General features: G+C 41.6%; 1 protein-coding gene across 7 annotated transcripts in view; it reads left to right on the top strand.

Annotated features, from left to right (window-relative positions):
- The window catches only part of MYO9A (myosin IXA), a 115,864-nt gene that overhangs the window by 68,772 nt on the left and 21,888 nt on the right, over positions 1-25,204 (top strand). For 3 of the 7 annotated variants that reach the window (XM_073652738.1, XM_073652737.1, XM_073652735.1), the window contains 12 exons: positions 32-345; positions 433-2,187; positions 3,807-3,891; positions 5,561-5,740; positions 10,710-10,822; positions 10,949-11,073; positions 12,197-12,408; positions 13,010-13,126; positions 18,255-18,446; positions 18,537-18,584; positions 18,703-18,814; positions 21,034-21,095. In XM_073652738.1, coding sequence (XP_073508839.1) covers positions 32-345; positions 433-2,187; positions 3,807-3,891; positions 5,561-5,740; positions 10,710-10,822; positions 10,949-11,073; positions 12,197-12,408; positions 13,010-13,126; positions 18,255-18,446; positions 18,537-18,584; positions 18,703-18,814; positions 21,034-21,095 — 3,315 coding nt within the window. The remainder of the gene's footprint in view (positions 1-31; positions 346-432; positions 2,188-3,806; positions 3,892-5,560; positions 5,741-10,709; positions 10,823-10,948; positions 11,074-12,196; positions 12,409-13,009; positions 13,127-18,254; positions 18,447-18,536; positions 18,585-18,702; positions 18,815-21,033; positions 21,096-25,204) is intronic. The other 4 variants (XM_073652741.1, XM_073652736.1, XM_073652740.1 and 1 more) reach the window with 3 other exon arrangements.

The raw sequence follows: 25,204 nt of genomic DNA, 5'->3' as shown, positions 1-25,204 counted from the left end.
GTGAATAATTTTCTATAATAATCTATTGCAGAGACACTGGAGGTATTACAAGAAAAGATGGAGTGAAGAAGAAATGCAAGCCAAAGAACATACCTTTTATCAGGCTGCTTGCATTATACAGTCATGGTGGAAAGGTTACAAAGTCAGACAAAGTTACCAGCAAATAAAGGAATCCACTACCATTATACAGTCATATTGGCGAAAATATTGGCTTCGCAGGCAGAGGGCAGCAATATGCATCCAAACTGCATGGAGGAGCCACACGGCGAGGAGACAGTATAAGTGCAAGCGAAAACACATTATTACTTTGCAAGCAGCATGCAGAGGATTTTTAGCAAGACAAAGGTAATACATTTGTGTCTTAAGCATTTATAGCAAGTTTTTATTGTCTGCAATTTTCAAGCTATTCATATATTTTTCTTTATTTCATAGGGTGCGATCATTAAAGCAAGAAATGCCAAACCATTTGTTGGATGACAATTCCTTGGATGATAATAGTAATGCAGTTTTCAAGTCACCACTGCAATCTCCTGACACTGATGTTAGCCATTGGGAAGACATCTCTGAGCGGAGCCACTCAAACCCACCAAGTGCAGCACTCTCTGGAAGGGGTGGTGAAGTGCAGTTTAGAGAGAGACCAAAATCCTTGGAGGATCCCAATCAAAGGAAAGTGGTCCGAGCCAAAAGAGAAAGTCGTCGAATGAGAGAGCTAGAGCAGGCACAGTTTAGTCTTGAATTGCTGAAAGTCCGTAGTAGTGGAGGAGTATCTCCATCAGATGAAAGACGTTGGTCTGCAGAGTTAATTCTAGATAAAGTTCCAGATACCCCTGAAAGTGAGGGATCTTTTGGCAGTTTGGAACTTATTAGCTGTGAAGAAAACCCACAGACTCCTGGGGAACCTACTGCAATTGTAGTATCCTACAACCAACCATCTGATTCTCCAACTCATAGACCACCTAAAATTTCCAGTAAAACTTCACAAGATTCCCTTGAAATGCCTGACTCTTTGATTTCTCAAGAAGCAGAGTCTATTTCTGAACCAATGGATTATCACTCTTGTACATCTGTCAGCTCAGTCACAATAGACTTTGAAAACACTCCTAAGCATGAAACTCAAGCCACCGATGACAAACCAACAATTCACTCCAACAGTGAGCTTCCAGGTTCTTGTATTTCTAGTCCAAAAGCTGCAAACTCTTTACCAAAACCACACTCCAATAGTGCTGAGGGGATTTCTGTTAGTGGGACGCCTCATTCTAATGGCATTACTTGTGTTTCTTTCAAAGAAAACTCAATCTCTAGTAGAGAAGAAAATGTATCCTCCAATGGACATGTCACATCACCAGTTCAAACTTCTTTACCAAGTCCTACAGTCCAAGAGTCTTTGGTCTCTGATACAAAAACACTTCTAACACCACATGAAGACTCTTCTGATATCCAGACAAGCTCCATATCCCATCATTCCCCATCACCTTTAACCAATGCAGTTGATATTGCATGGAGCTCTGCGTCTAGCTGGAGACAAAAGCCTTCTGCACATGAACTGTCAGAAAGTGCACCAGCCAAAACTTCCGTCCCCTTCTCTTACAAGTCTCACAGTCGTGATCCTCAACTTTCCTGTAGCCTGCCTACTTTTTATGTCCCTAACCAAGGAATGCTTAAAACGCAGGAGCACAATGATCTTGGAGTTGCTCCTTCAGACACCGTCCTTCAAAGACTTCAGAAACTTAATAAAGAGAAGGAGGAGCTCCAGAAGCAGCTGCAGCAAGAGAAAGAAAGACTTATGATGGAGCAAATTCGCAAAGAAAAACAAGAGCTGGAGAGACTACGTAAACTGCAAGAACAACAGGGACATAACAGAGATCAAGATAACTCTTTGCACTTTCCAAGGAGTTCTACGAAGAAGCAGTCTGATAGGCCACAGTCTCTTCTATTACAAAGTACACCCTGGAAGAGCCCACCCTCTAAGACTGAGATCAAAGGATTGACAGTTAAAGGGAAGACTGGCTTGGTCTCACACACTGACCGTCCAGTCAGCATGTTCTTGGAACAAAGGGAGTTACGGGAAGCTCAAAAAGGAGATGTGACTGGAGACGTAGGTGATCCAGGGAGACGTCCTTGGTTGCAAAGTGCTGTGAATTCCAATATCTTTTTTATCCCTAAAGGGACTATTAATAGTGAAGCAGGGTAAGTGATAAATGTATATTTTTGGCATAGAGACAAAATGCAAGTATTTCACAAATAAGTTACAGTAGCATTTAAAAATGGATTCCCCACCCAAGAAAAAAGGATTTATGCAACGATCACTGAGAGTTGTTTTCCAGTTATACCCTAATTCCTTGACTGTCTCTCTGTGGAAGAAGTCATTCAAAGGGTGGAGGATTCGGGAACATTCACACGCAGCAGTAAGGCTCTGGCCAGACGTAACAAAAATTCTGGGAGTTTTTTGTCTTTTTTTGGTGGTCGGAAAATCCTCAGTGTATTAAAAGTAGCAGCAAAGTGAAGACCTTTTCATCTACTCGCTATGAAAAAGTATCTATATCTTAATTGACATGCTATACGGATTTTAAAGAAGCACTCCCATTAATACTTTTTTTTTCATTAAATGTGAGTGTGTTAATATACCGCCTACAGCCGCTCTCTTCGGTGTCCAGCTCTGTTCTGCTCCTCTTCTCAGTAACATCACTGCTCTGCAGACTTTCCAGGTCACACTGCGCTCTGTTTGACCTGGAAGTGGCTTTTACAATGTAAGTCTATGGAGCATCAGAACTCCATAGGCTTTCACTGTAAAAGAGATTTCTGGCTCATGTATAGAGCCGGAGAGTCTGAAGCGCGGAGACGTGACTGAGAAGAGGAGAGGAACGGCTCTGAATCCCAGATACAGTGGCGGTAGGTGAGTATATTAACACGTACACAAATGTAACGAATAGCATTATTCATGGGTGTGCTTCTTTAAATCCACAGGATATTAATTCACTCTGCAGAATTTCACCCTTTGCGTACGGTGAAATCTGTGGCGACTTAACAAACAAATCTGCATATAAATCCACGCATTTCTTTTTTGTTGGCTGTGTTTCTGCAATTTTGGTTTTGGATTAAATAGTCACAGTTCCTCATGTAATGTAAGTTTTAATGTTTCTATAATTGCAGAGTTAAAACACTGCTTCTGTATAGACTTTTTCATTGTTGTTGTTGTTGTTCAGATCTCCTTTACCACTGCACCACCATTACCACTGCATGTGAATATATCCTTCAATGACAGTAGCCTATACAAAAGAATACTGTTTATGTAGTGATGACCGGGTGAATTGTCTACCCCGTCTTGCATAGTTGTCATGGGGTCCCATCGTGTCTTTTTATTTTTTAATTTCATTTTGAACTCCTTTGTTGGAATCTCCTTGTTTTTTTTTTCTATCCTCTATGCAATGCTTTCTTGCATAGACTCCTTCAGATTCCGCATATACAGATATTTTTCCCTAGAAGCATTGCTCTTGGGTTGAATATCTCAGTACATTGGGAAGTTGAAGCAACATGCCACAATTTTTTATTTATTTGTTTTATTTTATGGGATTCATACAGTCTGATAGAATAATCCCCATGTGCCTCTTTATAGTAATGGAGGGTTGTAGTAAAAGTAGAGGCCTAATTGACCTTTATGGTAGCACTTTTATGCGCTGATTCAGAATGGACTGTGTACCAAAGCCCTGATATTTTCTGCTCCGTTTATGTCATGAACATGGCAACAACTCCTATTTCTTTTTCTTTTTCTCTGTCTCTGGTACTGATTTTAAAACCTTTTATTTTAGCAGTTCTTCCCTTCAGCCTCATCGATCTGCACGCAGTGAACTTGCAAAGCGGTTGGATGCAACTGAGCCATCCGGAATAAGTGAGGTGAGAATCTCTCTGGCTGCTGGAAGAAAAGCAGATTGAATATGCTACTCACAACCTCTGTAGAAACTTGCATCCACGGGCTTGAATCACAGGCTTTTTAAAATGTATTTTCTAGACTAGTAAAAGTGGGACTCTTGTGGAGGGCCTAACCAATAGACTGCTCTTCCATTCTGTTCAATGTGAATTCTCACAGATCCCAATTACCCCAACCCCTCAGTTTATTATCACAGTGACCATAATTTGCAGCAGTAATCATCCCTCCGATGTCATTTTTCCATATCCTCCGGTTTATTACAGTAACTACAGTTTACAGCAGTAATCATCCCTACAAGGTCATTTTCTGGGATCCCCCATTATTACAGTAACTGTTACCTGTAGCAGTAATCATCCCCCTGATGCCATTTTCAGGATCCCACTGTTTATTATCACAACAACTATAATCTGCAAAAGTAATCATCCCTCTGATGCCATTTTTCGGGATCCCTCAGTTTATTATCACAGTAACTATAATCTGCAGCAGTAATCATCCCTCCAATGTCATTTTCAAGGATCCTCCAGTATATTATCACAGTAGTTATAATCTGCAGCAGTAATCATCCCCCCGATGCCATTTTCAGGATCCCACTGTTTATTATCACAGTAACTATAATCTGAAACAGTAATCATCCCTCCGATGCCATTTTCAGGATCCCACTGTTTATTATCACAATAACTATAATCTGCAGCAGTAATCATCCCTCCGATGCCATTTTTCGGGATCCCTCAGTTTATTATCACAGTAACTATAATCTGCAGCAGTAATCATCCCTCCAATATCATTTTCAAGGATCCTCCAGTATATTATCACAGTAGCTATAATCTGCAGCAGTAATCACCCCCCCCCCCCCCCGATGCCATTTTCAGGATCCCACTGTTTATTATCAGAGTAACTATAATCTGCAGCAGTAATCATCCCTCCGATGCCATTTTCAAGGATCCCTCAGTTTGTTATCACAGTAGCTATACTCTACAGCAGTAATCATCCCTCCGATGCCATTTTCAAGGATCCCTCAGTTTATTATCACAGTAGCTATAATCTGCAGCAGTAATCATCATTCCAGGGTCATTTTCCGGGATCTCACTGTTTATTATCACAGTAACTCTAATCTGCAGCAGTAATCATCCCTCCGATGCCAGCCCACCTCCTTCACTTCCCCGGCCCTCCCAGTTTATATTCTCCTACTATGGTCCTCCAGATTGGAAGCGGTGCACAACACAGGATTAAGCAGCCACAAGCTCTTCTTAGGTAGCAAGCACATAGCCTGACAGGGTGGGTCCAAAAGCATGCAATGTTGCCTGTGCACCAGAACTGCATCAAGGGGCCATGTCTACATAGGTCAGGTGCTGCCATCACCGCATCTCCGTTGAGTTATATCTAATTTCCAGCCCTTTATTTGTCCCTTTTGGTATAGGGAGTCTATCTCTCTCTGTTTGCTCTAATTGTTTCTTGTCCCTGTGTTATTACTTTCTGCAGTCTTTATTCATTCCGTACTCTTCATATTGTTGGTTTCCCCACTCTGTGATATGTGAATTTATTTTGTTGCTTTATGTATTTTGATTTGTCCTTCTCCATCACGTGCTTGTGTTTTTATTTTGTGTTCCCCATGTCCGTTGTCATTCTGTCTGTCAGGCGCCGCACAGGCGAAAAGCACGTATGGCACGAACTCGATCAGATTTCATGACTAGAGGAGCTCTTGGGGGGGAAAACTCTGAGGAGGACTCAGATGAACAGGGGGAGCGGATTCCCCCCTCTGATCCAACTGAGGAATCAGGCAGACAGATCCAGGCATGTCACAGCGACTCTGAAATGGTAAAGTCCAGTAACAGACGCTGAACATCTAGAATTACTCTTTGAGGACATCCTCTTCCTTCTAATGCATGGCCTTCTATTACATATTCTGTATAACTCCCATTACATCATTTTTTTTTCATTTGTTAATCTTTTCACATTCATCATTGTCTATTGCTCACCAATTCCTAACATATTCTATTACATAGACATAAAAATATCCTCATTCTTTTCTGCTATTGAAGACAAGGATACATGTTCATTTCAGCTACAACACAGATATGATCGAATGATTGCTGGTAACTATTACTGCCACCACCATCATCACTTGTGTATATTGCACATATAGGTTTGTTACTAGAACGGGTTAAATTTAATAGAAAAGTGAAATGTCCATTCAGAATAATGACGGCATGCACATTTAGGAATTGGAGACATTAGATACGTCGCTAATTTTACTTCCATCCATTAAAATGGCAAGACTTTTATTTTATCTTGTTCACTATTGATTGTAGTTAGTCTGTTGCTCTAGAACTGTGATGTCCTTTGTGTATTTTAATTTAGAATTTAATTGCAGGACAGACAGATAGAAAGACAGAGGGTTGCCTGAACCAGTAAACTTTTATAAAATGATGGATGTTGCACAGTTAGAATAGAGAATAGTTGAATCTACTGGAACTTTTTTTGATGACATTCCCTAAATTTGGAAAACTGCTACATCAGATCAAGTGTAGTGCCAGACACATGAAATGATTCATAGCGAGAAAAAAAAAGATTTTGAGGTATAAGGGCTGCAACTATCCAGAATACTCTTCTGGATTATTGTGGAGAGCTTCACTCATAGGAAATGTGCCATTATTAAACCAAGATTTTATGTTAAATGTATTTTATTTAACAATTGTTGCAAAGTAGCACGTAACATCCGCCTGTAGACAGCAATATTTGAGGTTTTTACCCCTCATCAGTACAGAGTTTGACAATTTTTGATAATATATAGTTTGTTAAATAAAGTCAAACTTTAATGCCCAGATATCTGATATCTCATAACATCTATTTTAAGAGGCATTGTAAATCCTTGCTTTACAATTATGTGATATACAATAAATGTGCATAAGGCATGTATGAGATGTGTATAAAAACATTTTACTACCAACCCCTCTTATTGCCCCATGACCCCATAGGGAGTGACAATAATATTTTTTACACTAAACCTAATACAAGACTCTTACTTCCTATTTTGTACAAAAGACATTCCAGCAGTCTCATTATGATTAAATTTATATTGCTTCAGTGGATTCACAGCTACACAGCTCAGTGATGATGCTTCTGGCTTTGTGCTACAGAAAATCCCTCATCTCTCTCTGTGTATTGTGTTTGGGATATTTCATAGTAGTTAGTCTCCACCCCCTAGCTTAGGGACAACTGAAAACTGGAGGTAGAGCCTACAGAGGGTAGAACTGGGGAAAAATCCAGTGTACAAATCTTTTATAACGTGCAGAAATCGTGTTATTCCTCATGTACACACTCAATTACTTCATCTTAAAAATGACTTGAAACTACAGGTATACTTTATGAATATTTAAACATTTTTATTTGTTCCTAGGACATTTGTTAATGCTGTAAAACACATATTATGCTACTTAGAATCATAGAATGGTAGAGTTGGAAGGGACCTCCTGGGTCATCTGGTCCAACCCCCTGCTCAAAGCAAGATTCACTAGATCATCTCAGACAGATGTCTGTCCAGCCTCTGTTTGAAGACGTCCATTGAAGGGGAACTCACCACCTCTCGTGGCAGCCTGTTCCACTCATTAATCACCCTAACTGTCAAAAAGTTTTTTCTAATATCTAATCTGTGTCTCCTCCCATTTAGTTTCATCCCATTGCTTCTAGTCTTTCCTTGTGCAAATGAGAATAAAGATGATCCTTCTACAATGTGACAGCCCTTGACATATTTGTAGACAGCTATTAAGTCTCCTCTCAGTCTTCTTTTTTGCAAGCTAAACATTCCCAAATCCTGCAACCGTTCCTCATAGGACATGGTTTGCAGACCAGTCACCATTCTGGTCGCTCTTCTCTGAACTTGCTCCAGTTTGTCGATGTCTTTTTTAAAATGTGGTGCCCAAAACTGTACACAGTATTCCAGATGAGGTCTGACCAAAGAGGAGTAAAGACCGATAATGACTTCACGTGATCTAGACTGTACGCTTCTGTTAATACATCCCAGAATTGTATTTGCCTTTTTTGCTGCTGCATCACACTGTTGACTCATGTTCAGTCTATGATCTATTAGTATACCTAAGTCTTTTTCACATGTACTGTTGCTTAGCTCTATTCCTCCCATTCTGTATATGCTTTTTTCATTTTTATTGCCCAGATGTAGTACTTTGCATTTTTCCCTGTTAAAAACCATTCTGTTGGTTGCTGCCCACTGCTCCAGTTTATTTAGGTCTTTTTGAATCCTCTCTCTCTCTTCTCTAGTATTGGCTATCCCTCCTAGCTTTGTGTCATCAGCAAATTTAATCAGTTTACCCTCAATTCCTTCATCTAAATCATTGATAAAGATGTTGAACAATACAGGTCCCAGGACGGAGCCCTGTGGTACCCCACTTGAGACATTCATCCAGCTGGATGTGAAGCCATTTACAACCACCCTTTGAGTCCGATCACTAAGCCAGTTATGAATCCACCTAACAGTTGCCTGGTCCATTGCATACTTGGTCATTTTTTCAATAAGGATGATGTGAGATACTTTGTCAAATGCTTTGCTGAAGTCAAGATATACTATATCTACAGCATTTCCCTGATCCACCCAGTCAGTGATTCTGTCATAGAAGGAAATTAAGTTAGTCTGACATGACTTGTTAGTTACAAACCCATGCTGACTCTGATATTAATACATTCTTATTCAAAGCACCAATGCATAAAAAAGATCATAAGACTGTCTCCTCTGTATGTTCCTCTCTTACCTGGCTTTCTCCATCTTGGATGTACAGTATGATCACATCTGATGGATCCATCATGAACAAAAATGCTATCGTTAACAGAAAAACAATAAGTTAGAAGAGCAGACTTTTATTGGGACTGGCATGACCAGGGTGCAGCCAAGCAGTTTTTACCCTTCTTCACTTTCAAGCACAGTAATATTTCTGTCTTGAAAAGGAAGCACTCACAACTAAGACAGGCTTGGCTTTTAGGCATACTTTGAGTCACAGTTAATGTTGCAAGCTGTGCAGCCGCACAGGGGTCCAAGAGGTAAGGGGGCCCACCATCACCTCCAAAGACGGTCGAATTGTACATTATGATGAGATATTGGACTGCAATAAGCCCTTATAGTGTTCTTATACAGGGACCCTCTTCTGTCTGTCTGCCCCTGCTTTGACTACCAACAGAAGACTATATCTGGATCTGATTAGTCATAGGTCAAATTACACCCCTCAACATTGAAATTGCAATACCAACAAGGAAAAGTAGTTGAATTATGGAAATTGGAGAATCGATAGACCTGTTCATGATATGCTATTCATGAAAAATTGGGAAAAAAAAATTCAAAACATCTCGATTTAATTCTGTATTAAGTACTGAAAATACATGCACAGAAATATGCGAAGGTGTGGAAGTGAGTGTGTTATCAATGAGGTTATTAATGGTTGTCTGAGGAATATTTTGCCATGATGAATGCACTTGGGCTCAGAAATCATCAAGATCCGCTGCTAGCAGTTTCCTTTTTCTACTGCCTATCTGTCCCAGATGTACCTTGATAAGAGACAAGTCCGGAGACTCTGCAGGCCTTGATAACACATATAGGCCACGCTGGATGCTCACAATAGTACGAGGAACATGCGGCCTTGCATTGTCCTGTTGAAAAACGACTCCTGGGACACTTTGTAGAAGGGGCCGTACCACTTGTTCCACAACCAAATCAATGTAATACCTAGCTGTTAGTGTACCTGGAATGGAGACTGCAGGAATCTGACTACCGTTCGTTATGATTGGTGGGTAGTTATTCATTCTATCCTGCAAGTGAAAGTAGACATCATATACAAGCCTTAGGCGTCAAACTGAATCTAGACAAACCATCAGAAGATCTCACGTTGACCTCACACCACCACTCTCAAAGGCTATCATGGTGCAGAGCAAGACATCAGTGGAGGCTGAAATGGAAGTCTGTCTTCTTCAGGGATGGGTTCCACTTTTGTCTTAAACAGAATAATCGCTGGAGATTGCTCTGGAGACCTCATGGTCAACACTGGGAAGAGACCTTCACAAGGGATCGTGAAAGTGTTCAAGAAGCTGTTTTTCAACAGAACAACGCCAGGCCGTATATTGTTTGTGCTACTGTGAGCATGCTGTGTGGCCTAAACGAGCTACCATGGTCTGCAGCGTCCACAGACTTGTCTCCTATTGAGAACATCTGGGATGTTATTGGTTGTTAATTCCAAAGGAAGCTGTTAGAAGCAGATCTTGATGATTTACGCGCTCAAGTGCTTTCAGCGTGGCAGAACATTCCACTGACAACTATTAATAACCTCATTGATGGCATGTAGGTGCGTGTATTTCTGCATGTGGTGCCCATACTTGATATTGAGCAAACCAAGTTGTTTTGAAAATCATATCAACATTTGTATCATTCCCCGATCTCCGTAATTCCACAACTTTTCCTTCTTGGTGTTGCAATTTCAATGTTTAGGTGTGTACTGCATTTTTATCACACGGAAGCAATAGTTTATTGATTGTGTAAAGCAATGAACCTATTAGACTTTGGACTTCACACTCGCCATTTATCCTTTATTATTATTTTTAGAACTGAACAAACATTTGAATGGTCAGAAATTATACAAAAAAAAAATTGTGGCAATTGATAAACATGACCTCCCTTTTAGAGAAGCCTCTACTGATATTCTCTCCAGCTTCTTGTGTCACCGGCCTTCTATATTCTGTGCTACTGCTATCACTTGGTTGTGACTGAAAATCCCTTTTTTTGTCCCAGTTGTTACAGAAAGGTCCGGGAGGGGAGCGGCTCAGCAAACTCCAGAAAGCTGTGTCTCAAGGGGAGATGTCCCGCATTCTGCCTGCTCACCGCACTCAAGAACAGGATTCTAGGTAAACCCTTGCCCAATGCAGCCATGTGACAAGATGGAGGAAAAGGAACAAAACATTTTATCTGTTGATGATATATGTACGCATTGTCTGACATCGTGTGATTGATTCATTCATTTATTATGTCAGACCCCAGAGAGGAAAGATTCGCTTCTGGGGAAAGATGAAAGCAGCAGAAAAGTTGACACCACAGACAGAGGTACTCGAGAATGACACAGATAATTTGGGAAAAGAAGGGACCCATTTCAGTGATGGTAAGAAAGTTCCTATGCTGTGCACACATTTCTGCTTTATAACTACACTGCTACATTATAATTTTCATATTTTACTCCTAGGCTGCCATTGACAACACAATAGTAAAACTATAGCCTTGCTATAATAAAAAAAAGAAAAACAAGTCCATTTTATTCCAGCTGCTCTTAGAATGGTTATTACACTTGGTCATCCTTTTAATAACACGTGCCTCACTCCATTCTTCATATCCTTTTCTTCAATAAATACTGCCTTGTCCACTTCTCTGCTGTGTCTCTGTAGCGTGAACCGCTATAAAAACAAACATATACTGGTTTATTATTAATCTTAGTCACCTTTAAGCTGCATTGCTGCACCATCATTCTTCTGACACCCTTCTTCAGTATCTCAGTGGTGTATGGCATTATTCCTCAATGCCAAGACTTTTTTTTTTTTAAAAAACACGGGTGTTTCCTGAAGCTGGTTCCATTTATGAAACTCAGCAAGTTCGCCCGAATTTAAAAGACATTGTCTGCACATATCCTTGACTTTGCTTTTGAGGTGGATCCATGATCTCAATCACAATCTGGGTAGTTAAAAGGAATCTGTCAGCAGGTTTTTGCTACCTCATCTGAGAGCTGCTTGATGTAGGCAAAGAGAAGCCGAATCCAATGATGTATCACTTAGATTACTGAGTACGGCGGTTCTGTCACAATCAGAGTTTTTAGATGTAGAATGAAGCCGAGCTGAGGAAGCTAACTCTGCCCACACCAGGCTCTATATAAACAAAGCCCATAGACCGTGAGATGCCTATCACAGGAGGGGGCATGTAGGACCAGCAGTCACAAGCTGCTGTGTCCCAGCAATGATGAGCTCCTGGGGCTAAAACAATCATTGCAAGCAAACAAAACGGAGCTTGATAAGAGAGGCATCGCAGAAATCTGTGTTTTAACCCCTATCTCATGCTGTTTTCACAATACATAGCAAAAATCTGCTGACAGATTCCCTTTTAAAATCTCTCATATCCCTATAGTACAATCTATTCCACTTGTTTGTGCAGCTGACTGTACCTCTCAGTGATGTTCGGGGGCTATAAATTGCACCAAAATTTATCTAACACTTTTATGTTTTTTGACGCTCTCCCAGGTGATCTCGGATCTTGGCTTGTTCCTCACAGTCCTGATCTTAGTCGAGGACGTGAGAAAGAGAATAAGGACCCATCCCCTAAGGTGCAACGTAGGAAGAGTGTGAAGATCAGTAGTGCTGCACTGGAACCTGCACAATGGCAGGATGAGCGGGCGCAGATCATATGCAGCGCCAGCGACTTGAAATGTATGGATGAATTCTTGTTGAAAAAGGTAAAGTGGAAGTTGTTTAGGTTACGGAGATATTATAAAATATAAAATCCAATACAAGTATATTTTTTTCTATTTAATAGAACAGTACTTGGGAGTTTCTCACTCTTTGAGCAATTCTGTCTCTTTGATACAAAAAGATATATTCGCGAGTTTCTAATGTATATGATGAAAAAAAATCTTTAAAAGAAAAAATACTGTCATGTGAGTAATTCCTCAGGCTCATTAACTTCAGTATGGCAGTGAGCGCTTCTAACAAGCAGGGTTCACCCGATGTGGGGAACCCCTTTAAGAAAGGTTTGTACAAGCTGTGAAAAAATCTTCAAGCTGGATGTTGTATTATACACAATTTTAGGATCCCATAGTACAAGAGAGTCCATATTGTAATTCAGATGTCCTTCAGATCCAGAAATGCAAACTATATATTAAGATAGATACGTGAGACTTTGTTTGATGAACCCCAGTGGTAGTTTTGCTTTGACGTTAGATTAATCAGTTGAGTATTAGGCTTTGTATGAGAAACAAGTCTTTCCATAGATACAATATTGCAAGTATCCTAACGTTTTACATAGAGCTGTTTGTTTATGAGCCTTTTTTCTTTCAGATTGGGGATCTGGATTCGGAAGATGGAAAGAAGGATTCTATGGTTGATGTTCTTTTTAAACGAGCTTTAAAAGAATTCCGCCAGAACATTTTCAGCCTCTATTCCAGTTCACTTATGGTAACCATGCCAAGAATTATTGCAAATGTTAAATATTGTTAAGAAATCCCTCCTTCGCTGTATTACTGAGAGATTTACTTACATGTGTATCTAAGTTGCTGGCTGATTTCTGTGTTGCTTTTCTTGTTTTAAGACTGTGTTCATTGTTTATCCCTTGTGAAGCTTGTGTTCTCTCTTCTCTTTTCTGTCAATGGTAGTGTGCTGGGCTTCTTTCATCATCCATCCTTCTCTCACCCTGATGAAGCCGAGCAAGATTAGGGAAAACGTAGTTTAAATGTTGAGATGTGTCCAAATTATTAGCTGTAGACATGTACTTTTTTTTAAAGGGCTTGCTAAGGACTTGGATATTGATGACCTATCCTATGGATAGGACATCATTATCAAATTAATGGGGGTCTGACACCTGGTGCACCCCACAGATCAGCTTTTTAAAGGAACTGTGGCTGCTGTAAGTACATTATGTTTTCCTATACAGTGGGGAAAAATAATTGTCTCCTTCTGTTTACTATAGAGTAACTTGTATACAGTGTGTGTATGTGTTTATCTATGCATATAAATATATGCACAGAGATATATTTATACAGATATCCTGCTTCATAGGTAAATACGTACGTACAGTTATATGAAAAAGTTTGGGCACCCCTATTAATCTTAAGCTTATTGTTTTATAAAAATTGGTGTTTTTGCAACAGCTATTTCAGTTTGATATATGTAATAACTGTTGGACACAGTAATGTTTCTGCCTTGAAATGAGGTTTATTGTACTAACAGAAAATGTGCAATCTGCATTCAAACAAAATTTGACAGGTGCATAAGTATGGGCACCTCACCAGAAAAGTGACATTAATATTTAGTAGATCCCCCTTTTGCAAAAATAACAGCCTCTAGTCGCTTCCTGTAGCTTTTAATGGGTTCCTGGATCCTGGATGAAGGTATTTTTGACCATTCCTCTTTACAAAACAATTCCAGTTCAGTTAAGTTTGATGGTCGCCGAGCATGGACAGCCCTCTTCAAATGATCCCACAGATGTTCAATGATATTCAGGTCTGGGGACTGGGATGGCCATTCCAGAACATTGTAATTGTTCCTCTGCATGAATGCCTGAGTAGATTTGGAGCCGTGTTTTGGATCATTGTCTTGCTGAAAGATCCATCCCCTGCGTAACTTCAACTTTATCACTGATTCTTGAACATTATTGTCAAGAATCTGCTGATACTGAGTGGAATCCATGCGTCCCTCAACTTTAACAAGATTCCCGATGCCGGCATTGGCCACACAGCCCCAAAGCATGATGGAACCTCCACCAAATTTTACTGTGGGTAGCAAGTGTTTTTCTTGGAATGCTGTGTTTTTTTGCCGCCATGCATAACGCCTTTTTGTATGACCAAACAACACTTCTGGCCTTAACAAGAACTGTCCCTGTGTTCTTCCATTTCCTTACTATGTTCCTCACAGTGGAAGCTGACAGGTTAAATCTCTGAGACTGCTTTTTGTATCCTTCCACTGAACAACTATGTTGAATAATCTTTGTTTTCAGATCATTTGACAGTTGTTTTGAGGAGCCCATGATGCCACTCTTCAGAGAAGATTCAAACAGGAGAACAACTTGCAAGTGGCCACTTTAAGTAGCTTTTCTCATGATTGCATACACCTGGCTATGAAGTTCAAAGCTCAATGAGGTTACAAAACCAAAAAAAGTGCTTTAGTAAGTCAGTAAAAAGTAGGTAGGAGTATTTAAACAAGAAAATGATAAGGGTGCCCATACTTATGCACCTGACAAATTTAGTTTGAATGCAGATTGCACATTTTCTGTTAGTACAAAAAACCTCATTTCAAGGCAGAAACATTACTGTGTCCAACAGTTATTACATATATCAAACTGAAATAGCTGTTGCAAAAACACCAATTTTTATAAAACAGTAAGCTTAAGATTAATAGGGGTGCCCAAACTTTTTCATATAACTGTGTATGTATATATATATATATATATATATATATATATATATATATATATATATATATATATATATATACTGCTCAAAAAAATAAAGGGAACACTCAAATAACACATCCTAGATCTGAATGAATGAAATATTCTCATTGAATACTTTGTTCTGTACAAAGTTGAATGTGCTGACAACAAAATCACACAAAAATCATCAATGGAAATCAAATTTATTAACCAATGGAGGCCTGGATTTGGAGTCACCCCCAAAATGAAAGTGGAAAAACACACTACAGGCTGATCCAACTTTGATGTAATGTCCTTAAAACAAGTCAAAATGAGGCTAAGTATTGTGTGTGGCCTCCACCTGCCTGTATGACCTCCCTACAACTCCTGTGCATGTTCCTGATGAGGTTGTGGATGGTCTCCTGTGGGATCTCCTCCCAGACCTGGAGTAAAGCATCCGCCAACTCCTGGACAGTCTGTGGCGCAACGTGACGTTGGTGGATGGAGCGAGACATGATGTCCCAGATGTGCTCAATCGGATTCAGGTCTGTGGAATGGGCGGGCCAGACCATAGCTTCAATGCGTTCATCTTGCAGGAACTGCTGACACACTCCAGACACATGAGGTCTGGCATTGTTCTGCATTAGGAGGAGCCCAGGGCCAACCGCACCAGCATATTGTCTCACAAGGGGTCTGAGGATCTCACCTCGGTACCTAATGGCAGTCAGGCTACCTCTGGCGATCACATGGAGGGCTGTGTGAGCACAACCCCCATCTGTGGACGTCGGACCCTCATACCACCCTCATGGAGTCGGTTTCTAACCGTTTGTGCAGACACATGCACATTTGTGGCATTCTGGAGGTCATTTTGCAGGGCTCTGGCAGTGCTCCTCCTGTTCCTCCTTGCACAAAGGCGGAGGTAGTGATCCTGCTGCTGGGTTGTTGTCCTCCTACGGCCCCCTCCACATCTCCTGGTGTACTGGCCTGTCTCCTGGTAGCGCCTCCAGCCTCTGGACACTACGCTGACAGACACAGCAAACCTTCTTGCCACAGCTCGCATTGATGTGCCATCCTGGATGAGCTGCACTACCTGAGCAACTTCTGTGGGTTGTAGAGTCCGTCCGTCATGCTACCACGAGTGTGAAAGCACAACCAACATTCAAAACTGACCAAAACATCAGCCAGAAAGCATTGGTACTGAGATGTGGTCTGTGGTCCCTACCTGCAGAACCACTCCTTTATTGAGTGGGTCTTGATAATTGCCAATAATTTCCATCTATTGTCTATTCCATTTGCACAACAGCATGTGAAATTGATTGTCAATCAGTGTTGCTTCCTAAGTGGACAGTTTGATTTCACAGATGTTTGATTCACTTGGAGTTATATTCTGTTCTGTTGTTTAAGTGTTCCCTTTATTTTTTTGAGCAGTGTGTGTATGTCTATATATATATATATATATATATATATATATATATATATATATATATATATATATATATATTTTATAGATACGTACGTATTTACCTATGAAGCAGGATATCTGTATAAATATATCTCTGTGCATATATTTATATGCATAGATAAACACATACACACACTGTATACATGTTAATATATATATATACACACACACACACACACACACACACACACACACACACACACACACACACACACACACACACACACACACACACACACTCTTTTTTCCCTGAAACAATGAGAGCCAGAGAGCCAATTGCTAACGTATGCCTACACAGTGGCATGTGTATCAGTCTTCAGTTAGGAGGATACGTCCAGAAATAATCCTAACACGTCCTTCTGTCTGAAGGCAGAAGCAGTGTATGAAAGAGCAATATTCTAATTTGCTTCCATAAATACCTCTACTATGCTCTATGACTGAAAGCTGGAGGTTGCTGGGAGGAATAAAGTTAATTTCCTCCCAGCAGCTGGGCTCTCAGTGCTGCAACCGTTCAGGTTTAGAACGCTATTAACCTCATATCTCCAATTAATAGTGTTTGGGGACATGAGAGGTTCCCTTTAAAGTGTTGTCTGCAGATGGCTAAATATATCACCTGCAGCAGAAACACCCATGTTTTAATGCTCTTTATATTGGTTTCCCCCTACCTGGAAAACCCCTTTTTAAACAAAGTAGTAGACCGCTTGTAAAATAAAAAAAAAGACAGATAATCACTTGATGCACCTGCTCTATACCAACGTGACACTGCCAAGAAAGCCGTACTGCCAATTTCTGACCGCTACTGCTGTGCTCTCTATTCTTCTATCTTTCCTAAGTTCATCTGAAGGAAGTGAGTGTGCAACAGTCTAATAGTGGCCACTGATTGACTACAGGGCTCATGTGGCATAACAACAATGTCACAATAGACCCAGAGCAGACACAGCTGAAATGGAGCCAGTGGAGGAGCAAGAGTATCCGTCATTGCTATTTTAATAGGGGTTCTACTTAATTTAAAAAGGGAGTTTCTGGGTAGTGGACAATCTCTTTAATGAGTTGGACTTACAGAGTAGCACCCTATAGGTGTCTCAAGAGCAGAGGTCATTAACCTTTCTGACCTTGAGAGCCACATTCAGCTATGAAAGAGGGTCGCAAGCCACATCCAGCTCCTGCTCCAATCGCAGTAGTGACTCCCAGAGTTCCCTAGTACTGGTATAATGACAGCCAAAGCTTTTCCACTGAAATCACACCAAGGCAGTATGCCAAGCTCCAGGGTTTCCTATCTTACTCCCATTCAGATCTGCTCTTCTGTGCAGGGTGACACACACAACTCACCATCTAGCGATCTGCTCTTAATAGCTGTTGGCTAGAGCTGGTGCTAATGCACCAAGCTGGCAGAGAGCCGCGAGCCACACATCATGGGCCCACGAGCCACATGCGGCTCTCGAGTTACAGATTGAGGACCCTTGCTCTAGAGAGACCTTTTTCCTTTTGGAGGAGAGCTAATTGAAACCTTTCAGTTGTGACATGTAAATGGCTTCAAAGCCACTAAATTATAGGAAATATGAGGGTATTAAGACCAGAAGATATGAAAAATGTCCTTTTAAAGAAAGTCCATTCCTTGTACCATAAGTTTGTGTTGTACGCGTTCTACTCAGATAAATCTTTGTTTAAACGCTGTCTTAAGTGTTTCATACCTACACCACCATCTCCTATAAAAGGGAGAAGACGGGAAAAGCATTCGCTACCGGGACCTCGGAGCACTTTTTGAGCAGATCCTAGACAAAACCATGAAGCAACATCAACAAAGAAGTTGGAACGAATCCCCAGTGCGAGTTTGGATCAATACGTTCAAGGTTTTCTTAGATGAATTTGTCACTGAATATAAACCTCTGAATTATACCCCAGGAAAGGTAATTATTGAGTGGAGAAAAGCTTGAGCTAGAGAAAATAAAGCAAGATATTATTTTAATTGTGCATTTTTGGATATTCTTTCTTACAAGACACAAAAGCCAGAAAGAAAGAAAAGACGGAAAAAAGAGTCAGATATTGTAAGTGCCTGTCAGTAATTGTCCATACTTTTATTTCTTTGTCGTCCTTCTATTTTGCTTTCTTTTGGTTTTATTTAGTTTGGTTTCCATATTTGTCCTTTTCTATTTCCCACTTCAGGTTGAGGAACACAATGGACATATATTTAAGGCCACTCAGTACAACATTCCCACGTACTGCGAGTTCTGTTCTTCTCTTATCTGGATCATGGACCGCGCTGCTGTTTGTAAATGTAAGATTTTGGCATGTGAAATGTTGTAAATCAAATATTCCTGTGTGTTGGCGTGTCGGAAAGCAATTTCTGTATTATCGAGACTTTGCTTGAGACACACTGGTCCCTTGGATTACAATTAGGACTGAGCAAATATAATGAAGTGCAATGAATTCTACTGGAATATTACAAAAATCTGCATTTATGAAAATGTGGATTTTTTTTGTAATTTGCTTTTGCACAGATTTCTGAACCATAACAGGCCATCAAAAGGTTTAAAAAAAAATGAAATACTTATCCTCACCTTACCGCTCACATCTCCAGTCCTGAGCGCATTTTCTTCTCATCGCTGCAAGTGTTGTAATCCCCAGATCTCTTCATGCAAGACCGGGACCTCCAACCCTGATGAGCCTTAGGACGGTTCTGCTCATGTGCGCTCAAGGTTACGGCGCATGTTATGACCTTAGTCGCGCTTGTGCAGAACCTTTCTGGGCCTCATCAGAGCTGGAAGTCCCAGGGATTTAGCACTCTCGGCAATGATAAGAAGATACGGCCAAGACCGCAAAGAGTACTAAGATGAGTAGACCTATTTTTTTTACAACTTTTTTTTTTATTATGCTCTGGATCTTGAGGGACCCCAGAACATAATAAGGAACATGCAAGTTGTGCAGAATAGCGTTTCTGCGATTCAAATTTCCTGAGAAAATCTGCTTGAACAGGGGAATTTGAATTGTGCATGAACCGCTTATCTCTAGTTACAATATTTTTAACAATTTTTTTATTTTCTGGGGCATCAAAACTTGAAACCACATTCAATTTGCAAACCTACAAGTAGTGCCGATCTGTGCCATTGGTAATTGGCTGAAAAATCTAGATAATTGGAATTGGAATTTCACATACTGGGCACAGAATTAGTCCATAAACTGATCAGCTATCAAAGCTGTTACAGCTGTCATGGATTGTACCTCTATCTGCATGTGCCAGGCTAAGATGCGGGCACCAGGTGAGGTGGCTTCATCTTATTTTTACTGTATGTGGTAAGACCCTGTTGAAGCACCAGTCCTTTTCATAGACTGTGATTCACCAATTTGCAGGAGCCCTTTCTAACTATGTAAGACTGTAAGGACTTTCTTTAATTTGCATTAGTTATTGGATTATTTTTCTGTAATCTCATGTTTTTCTTGGAGGCTTTGGAGGGAATGACTAATTCTCTATAGAATTATGATCTCATGTTGCAATGAGAGTGTCAAAACTTTATAGTATATGATTGCTCAAAACGGAAGACCATAACGTAGGCGTTCTGCAAGTTACAATACCCTAACCTTAAACATCCCCATTCACCTGTCTGCAAACTGCAGTAATGTGACCTTGCCAGTGTTATAGCCAAGACCATCATGATTACAAAGATATTACTGTATGTATCGATGATCTCAGTTTGCCAAACGGTGGGGTGGGGCGGGGCAGCGGCAGTGCATCGGCCATCTGTTCGGGCCGTGATGATGCTAAATCTGGTCACAACTGTATAAAATGACGATAAAGATACACCGTTGTGGAACCCCAGCCAACATTTTTTTTTTTGAGTACATATCTAGGAATGACTATATATATATATTTTTTAAATCCACAGCGCCTTAGAAAAAACTCAGTGTTAGTCCTTAGTCAGTGAATCTTGTAGTGTGACACAGGGCTGTGGAGTCGGTAAGCCAAACCTCTGACTCCTCAATTTCCATGACACCGACACCGACTCCGACTCCCCCATACACGACTCCTGTTTAAGTGATAAATTTACTGTAGTAAAACGGTCTTTTCCTGTTCACTCCAGCAGTTCTGAGATGAGTACAGGCATTCCTTCCCTGTGTGTTTGTTTTTTTTCCCCCTTATCTGTAGAGGAGGAGCTTCACTACTTATCATGTACATAAACTCTAGCACAGATTCATCTCAGTTAAAAGTCTAGACCCTTAGTTCAGAAATAGGACAGACATTTATAGGACATTTCATAACTTTCCAAAATTCTTATGAAAAAATATTCCCCACAAACTGCATTAAACTACTGTACCCAATTTATTATATATTTTAGGAGTCGGAGTCGGTCCATTTTATACCGATTCCACGACTCCGACTTCAACTCCACAGCCCTGGTGTGACATTACTACTTTAACTATGGAAATCATTGCTCTTTGCAGTAGAATGGTAATACTTAATGAATAGGGGCTCTGTACTAATCTTCTGCTCTGTTTTAGTATGTAGATTTGCTTGTCACAAGAAATGCTGCTCCCAGCTTACCTCAACCTGCAATAAAAAGGTAAAATTAGTTTTAATGTTCCTTGTAAACGATTACTTCATTATAAATTACAGACTATATTTAGAAAAGGAATGATAGCACTTAGCTATTTGTTCCCTTCATTTTAAGAGAATGTGTTATTTTGAAGGTAAACTGTCAGTAGAATCAACTTTCCTAAGCCATCTATATGGGCATGTAGGTCATAGGAAGTTGAATAAAGTGATATCTTGATGTCTGCGATCCAATGTCTTATTCCAGAGAAATCCATGTTTTTCCTTAATATGTAAATGAGCTGTTAAGATCTATCGGCCGAACGCAGCTCGCCCAAAGAATCTGCCTTCAGAGCTTATTTTATATGAAAGGGGGCGCTACCAGTGTGAGACATGTAATGACTGACACATATAATCACACTCAACAAAACTGATCTTTGTCTCATTGCAAACACATCTGCAGTTGTCCACTTACACTGCGGCAGAGCTGTGCCTGATTTCAACTAACACTTCTTCAGTTTCCATTTCACAAGCAGCTGATGTGGGGAAGAAGGGCAGTACAGCAGACCTGACAGCAGAGGAGGAGAGCTGCAGCTGAAGCTTTGTTTGTAGTGAGACAAAGATTAGTTCTGCTGTAATGTGTTATAATCCTACACAGCTCAGCAGTGAGATCAGGAGAGCAAAGTGTCAGTCATTACATTCAACATATCCCAGTGATTCTTTCTCGTGACACATTGTATTTTGTTAGTAGTAAATTTAGGTCGATATTTTTTTGCGTTTATTTGTGAAAATATCGTAATGTTGGCAAAAATTGTGAAAATATTGCAATTCTGAAACTTTTAATTTTTATGTACTTAAACCAGATAGTTATATTGCACAAAATTAGCTAATAAATAACATTTACCACATGTCTACTTTACATCAGCATCATTTTTGAAACATATTTTTTTTGTTAGGAAGTTAGAAGAGTTAAAAAGTTTATCAGCAATTTCTCATTTTTCCAACAAAAATTTAAAAAAACTATTTTTGGAGGGATCATATCACATTTTAAGTGACTTTAAGGGGCCTATATGACCGAAAATACCCAAAAGTGACCCGACTTTTAAAACTGCACCCCTCAAGGTGCTCAAAACCACATTCAAGAACTTTATTAACCCTTCAGGTGCTTCACAGGAATTAAAGCAATGTGGAAGAATAAAAAATGAGCATTACTCTGTCGCCTCATTGGGGGACACAGGACCATGGGTTATGCTGCTGTCCACTAGGAGGCGACACTATGCTTAATCTGAAAAAGATTAACATTGGCTCCTCCCATGCAGTATACACCCCTGGACGGCGTCAGCCATCTTCAGTTTTAGCTTAGTGTCAGTAGGAGGCACACCGTTTCATCTTCACTCGTTCCTCGCTTCAAGCACAGGATCACAGAGCCCCCGGTATGGCTCCTTCCTTTGCCCCCGTCTGTGGGGCATGGTTGAAGTGGAGATGGCGCTGCCACCATACTGCTCCCTCGCCGGCCCGTAGGGTCTGGTACGAGGTTGAGAACCGGCTCCTTCTCCATTTCTCCACGGCTTGGTCAGAAGCTGAGGGTGGATAAAGCCCCTGAAGGTGACAGCGGCACCCTCCCTAATCCCCCTTCGGGGGGTATTAGGTTGAGACACCGTCAGGTAGGCTTCGGTGAGCTGCAGCTGCAGACCCCTCCAGCAGCACATAGCAGCCGTCATCCAGCAGCACATACACGAACCACAGTTTTCACTGGAGGCTCCTGTACAAGCCGGGGAAGGTGCAGGCGTCCATGGCTCAAGTGGTGCAGGCCCTCACAGTGTCTGCCCCAGCGACAACTTTATTATGTAAAAAGGGGGTCCTCCTCAGAGTCCCCCCCTTTATCGATCTCCCCACCGCCATGTTGCCTATGGAACCGGGGGGTCCGGTGCTTATCCGACCTCCCCCCGGTTCACCACTCTATCCTGGAGCCCTTTTCGGGGCCGAAGCCGCCACCCACTCTCCGCCCCCCAGCACGCCCCCCGAAGATGCTTTTGACTCTATCAGGCGTCATACAGAGGGCGGTGCCGAACTGCAGGGCGCGCATCCCTATGGTTACACGCGCCCTCTCAGCGCCCCGCCCCCCTTCTCCTTCACACTGTCGGCTTCCATCTTAGCTGCACGCAGAACGAGACCAGCCAGCTCTCCGGGGAAGCACAGGACCAGGTTTAATCAGCGCTCACAGGGGCACACTAAGGGTGGGGTAAGTGCACAGCCTGTGTTTACCTCAGCTGTGAAACTCTGCATATACTGCATCCTCCTCTGCACAGACAGCCCCTTTGCATAGCCACTCCAGGTGCACTATGCTGGGCTCAAAGCCTACGAAACCAGGCAGGACAGCTTCTACACTTTCCTACAGCCTGTAGCATTGCTCTCCCCAGCGGTAGCACGTATCCGTATTGTAAGGATTGCATACAGGCTACTGTGCCAGAGTCCCAAGCAGCCCCTACTATATCATGTTGCCACGCCAGAATCGGTCACTCAACTGTCACAATCTATGTCACAGTCTATAAAATTCAACTGCTTCAGGATATGCAAAGTCATATTTCTTCTATGAAGCATACACAAACAGAAGGTCTCTCCCATCCACACTCTGGCCCAGGCACGTCCAGGTCAGACTCAGGACGCAAGCGTACCCAATCACGCTGTTCTGCGTCTTCACACAGTACACGGTCATCCATGTCCAGAGACAGAGACCGTAGTCCCAGATCTTCTAGACAGTCCCCTAATAGGAACAGGGACTATATTTCTCCTCTCCACTCACCGGCCAGAGAAATATCCTGACTCGCCTAGCAGACACATCAGTGACACACAGGAGTCACAAGGCATTTGTGACTCCGACTCAGATAAGGAGACTGACGAATCTCTAACGCCATCTCCAACTAGCAATGCAGCGCTACCGGAGGACATAATCTCGTCCATACATCGGGTACTGAACATTTCTGATCCGACACACTCAAGACGGCTAAGTTCAATTTCTACAGCCTAACAAGAAGCTCGCCACTCGCAAGCTTGTGGGAATCAGATACCCCTTTCCTCAGGAAACTTTCAAGGAATGGACAAACCCCCAGCAGTGGACCCTCCAGTATCCAGGCTGGCAGCACAGCCACTTCTTTCTCCGCCAGATAGCTCAACCCTCAGGGATGCGGCAGATCGGCAGGTAGAAAGTTTGGCAAGCTCCCGAGTTCGCTTCGGTTTGGGCATCTAAAGCCATAATAGCTTGGGCTGACAATTTACAAACTAGCTTTCAAGCTTCTTCCCCTGAACTGTCTCAACAAGCAGTTCAAATAGCAATTGTGGCAGATTTCCTAATCCATGCGGCTCTTGATTTAGCAAGATGCGCAGCGGTAGCATTCACATGCCGTCACTATTAGACGCATTCTCTGGTTACGTGAATGGAAAGCGGATGCAACCTCAAATAAGTCTCTCACATATCTTCCATATTTCAGAGGTCGACTCTTTGGTGAAAGGTTGGACACAATGATATCCAACGCCCCAGGGGGTAAGAGTACCTCTCTTCCCCAACTGAAGTCAAAACGCAATTTTAATAAACGTAACCAAACTAGGTTCCGGTCCTTTCGGAACTCTTCCGGCTGGTCCGTCTCTCGTCCAGCACAGACTAACAGCCGCTTCACCCGCAAGCAAGTCTCCAGGTCGACCCAAAAGTCGGACAAGACATGGCAGTCAAAGACCGGCCAATCAAACGCTCACGGTCTCTAAAGGAGTCCCCACCAGTAGGCGGCCGACTTTCGCTATTTTGCCAAGTCTGGCTGCCTGTTACAAAAGACTGGCGGGTCAGGGAGCTAGTATCTTCAGGATACAAAATAGAATCCCCTCCAAACAGATTCATCATTTCTGTGCCCCCAAAGCCGATAGAAAAAGCCCAGGCTTCTCACCAGAAGGTCTTCTCACTACTTCAAGCGCAAGTCATAAGGCCTGTCCCAACAGCCGAGCGCTTTCACGGGTCCTACTCCAATCTTTTTGTAGTCCCCAAGAAAGGAGGCGGAGCAAGGCCCGTTCTAGATCTCAAACATTCACAAGTATGTAAGAGTACGTCATTTTCGAATGGAATCGCCTCGCTCTATCATAGCATCCATGGAA

The sequence above is a fragment of the Phyllobates terribilis genome, unplaced genomic scaffold (genome assembly GCF_046119375.1).
Source record: "Phyllobates terribilis strain yellow unplaced genomic scaffold, ASM4611937v1 Scaffold_11__3_contigs__length_659146591, whole genome shotgun sequence".
NCBI classification, from domain to species: domain Eukaryota; kingdom Metazoa; phylum Chordata; class Amphibia; order Anura; family Dendrobatidae; genus Phyllobates; species Phyllobates terribilis.
This window is presented reverse-complemented; position numbering and strand designations above follow the sequence as displayed.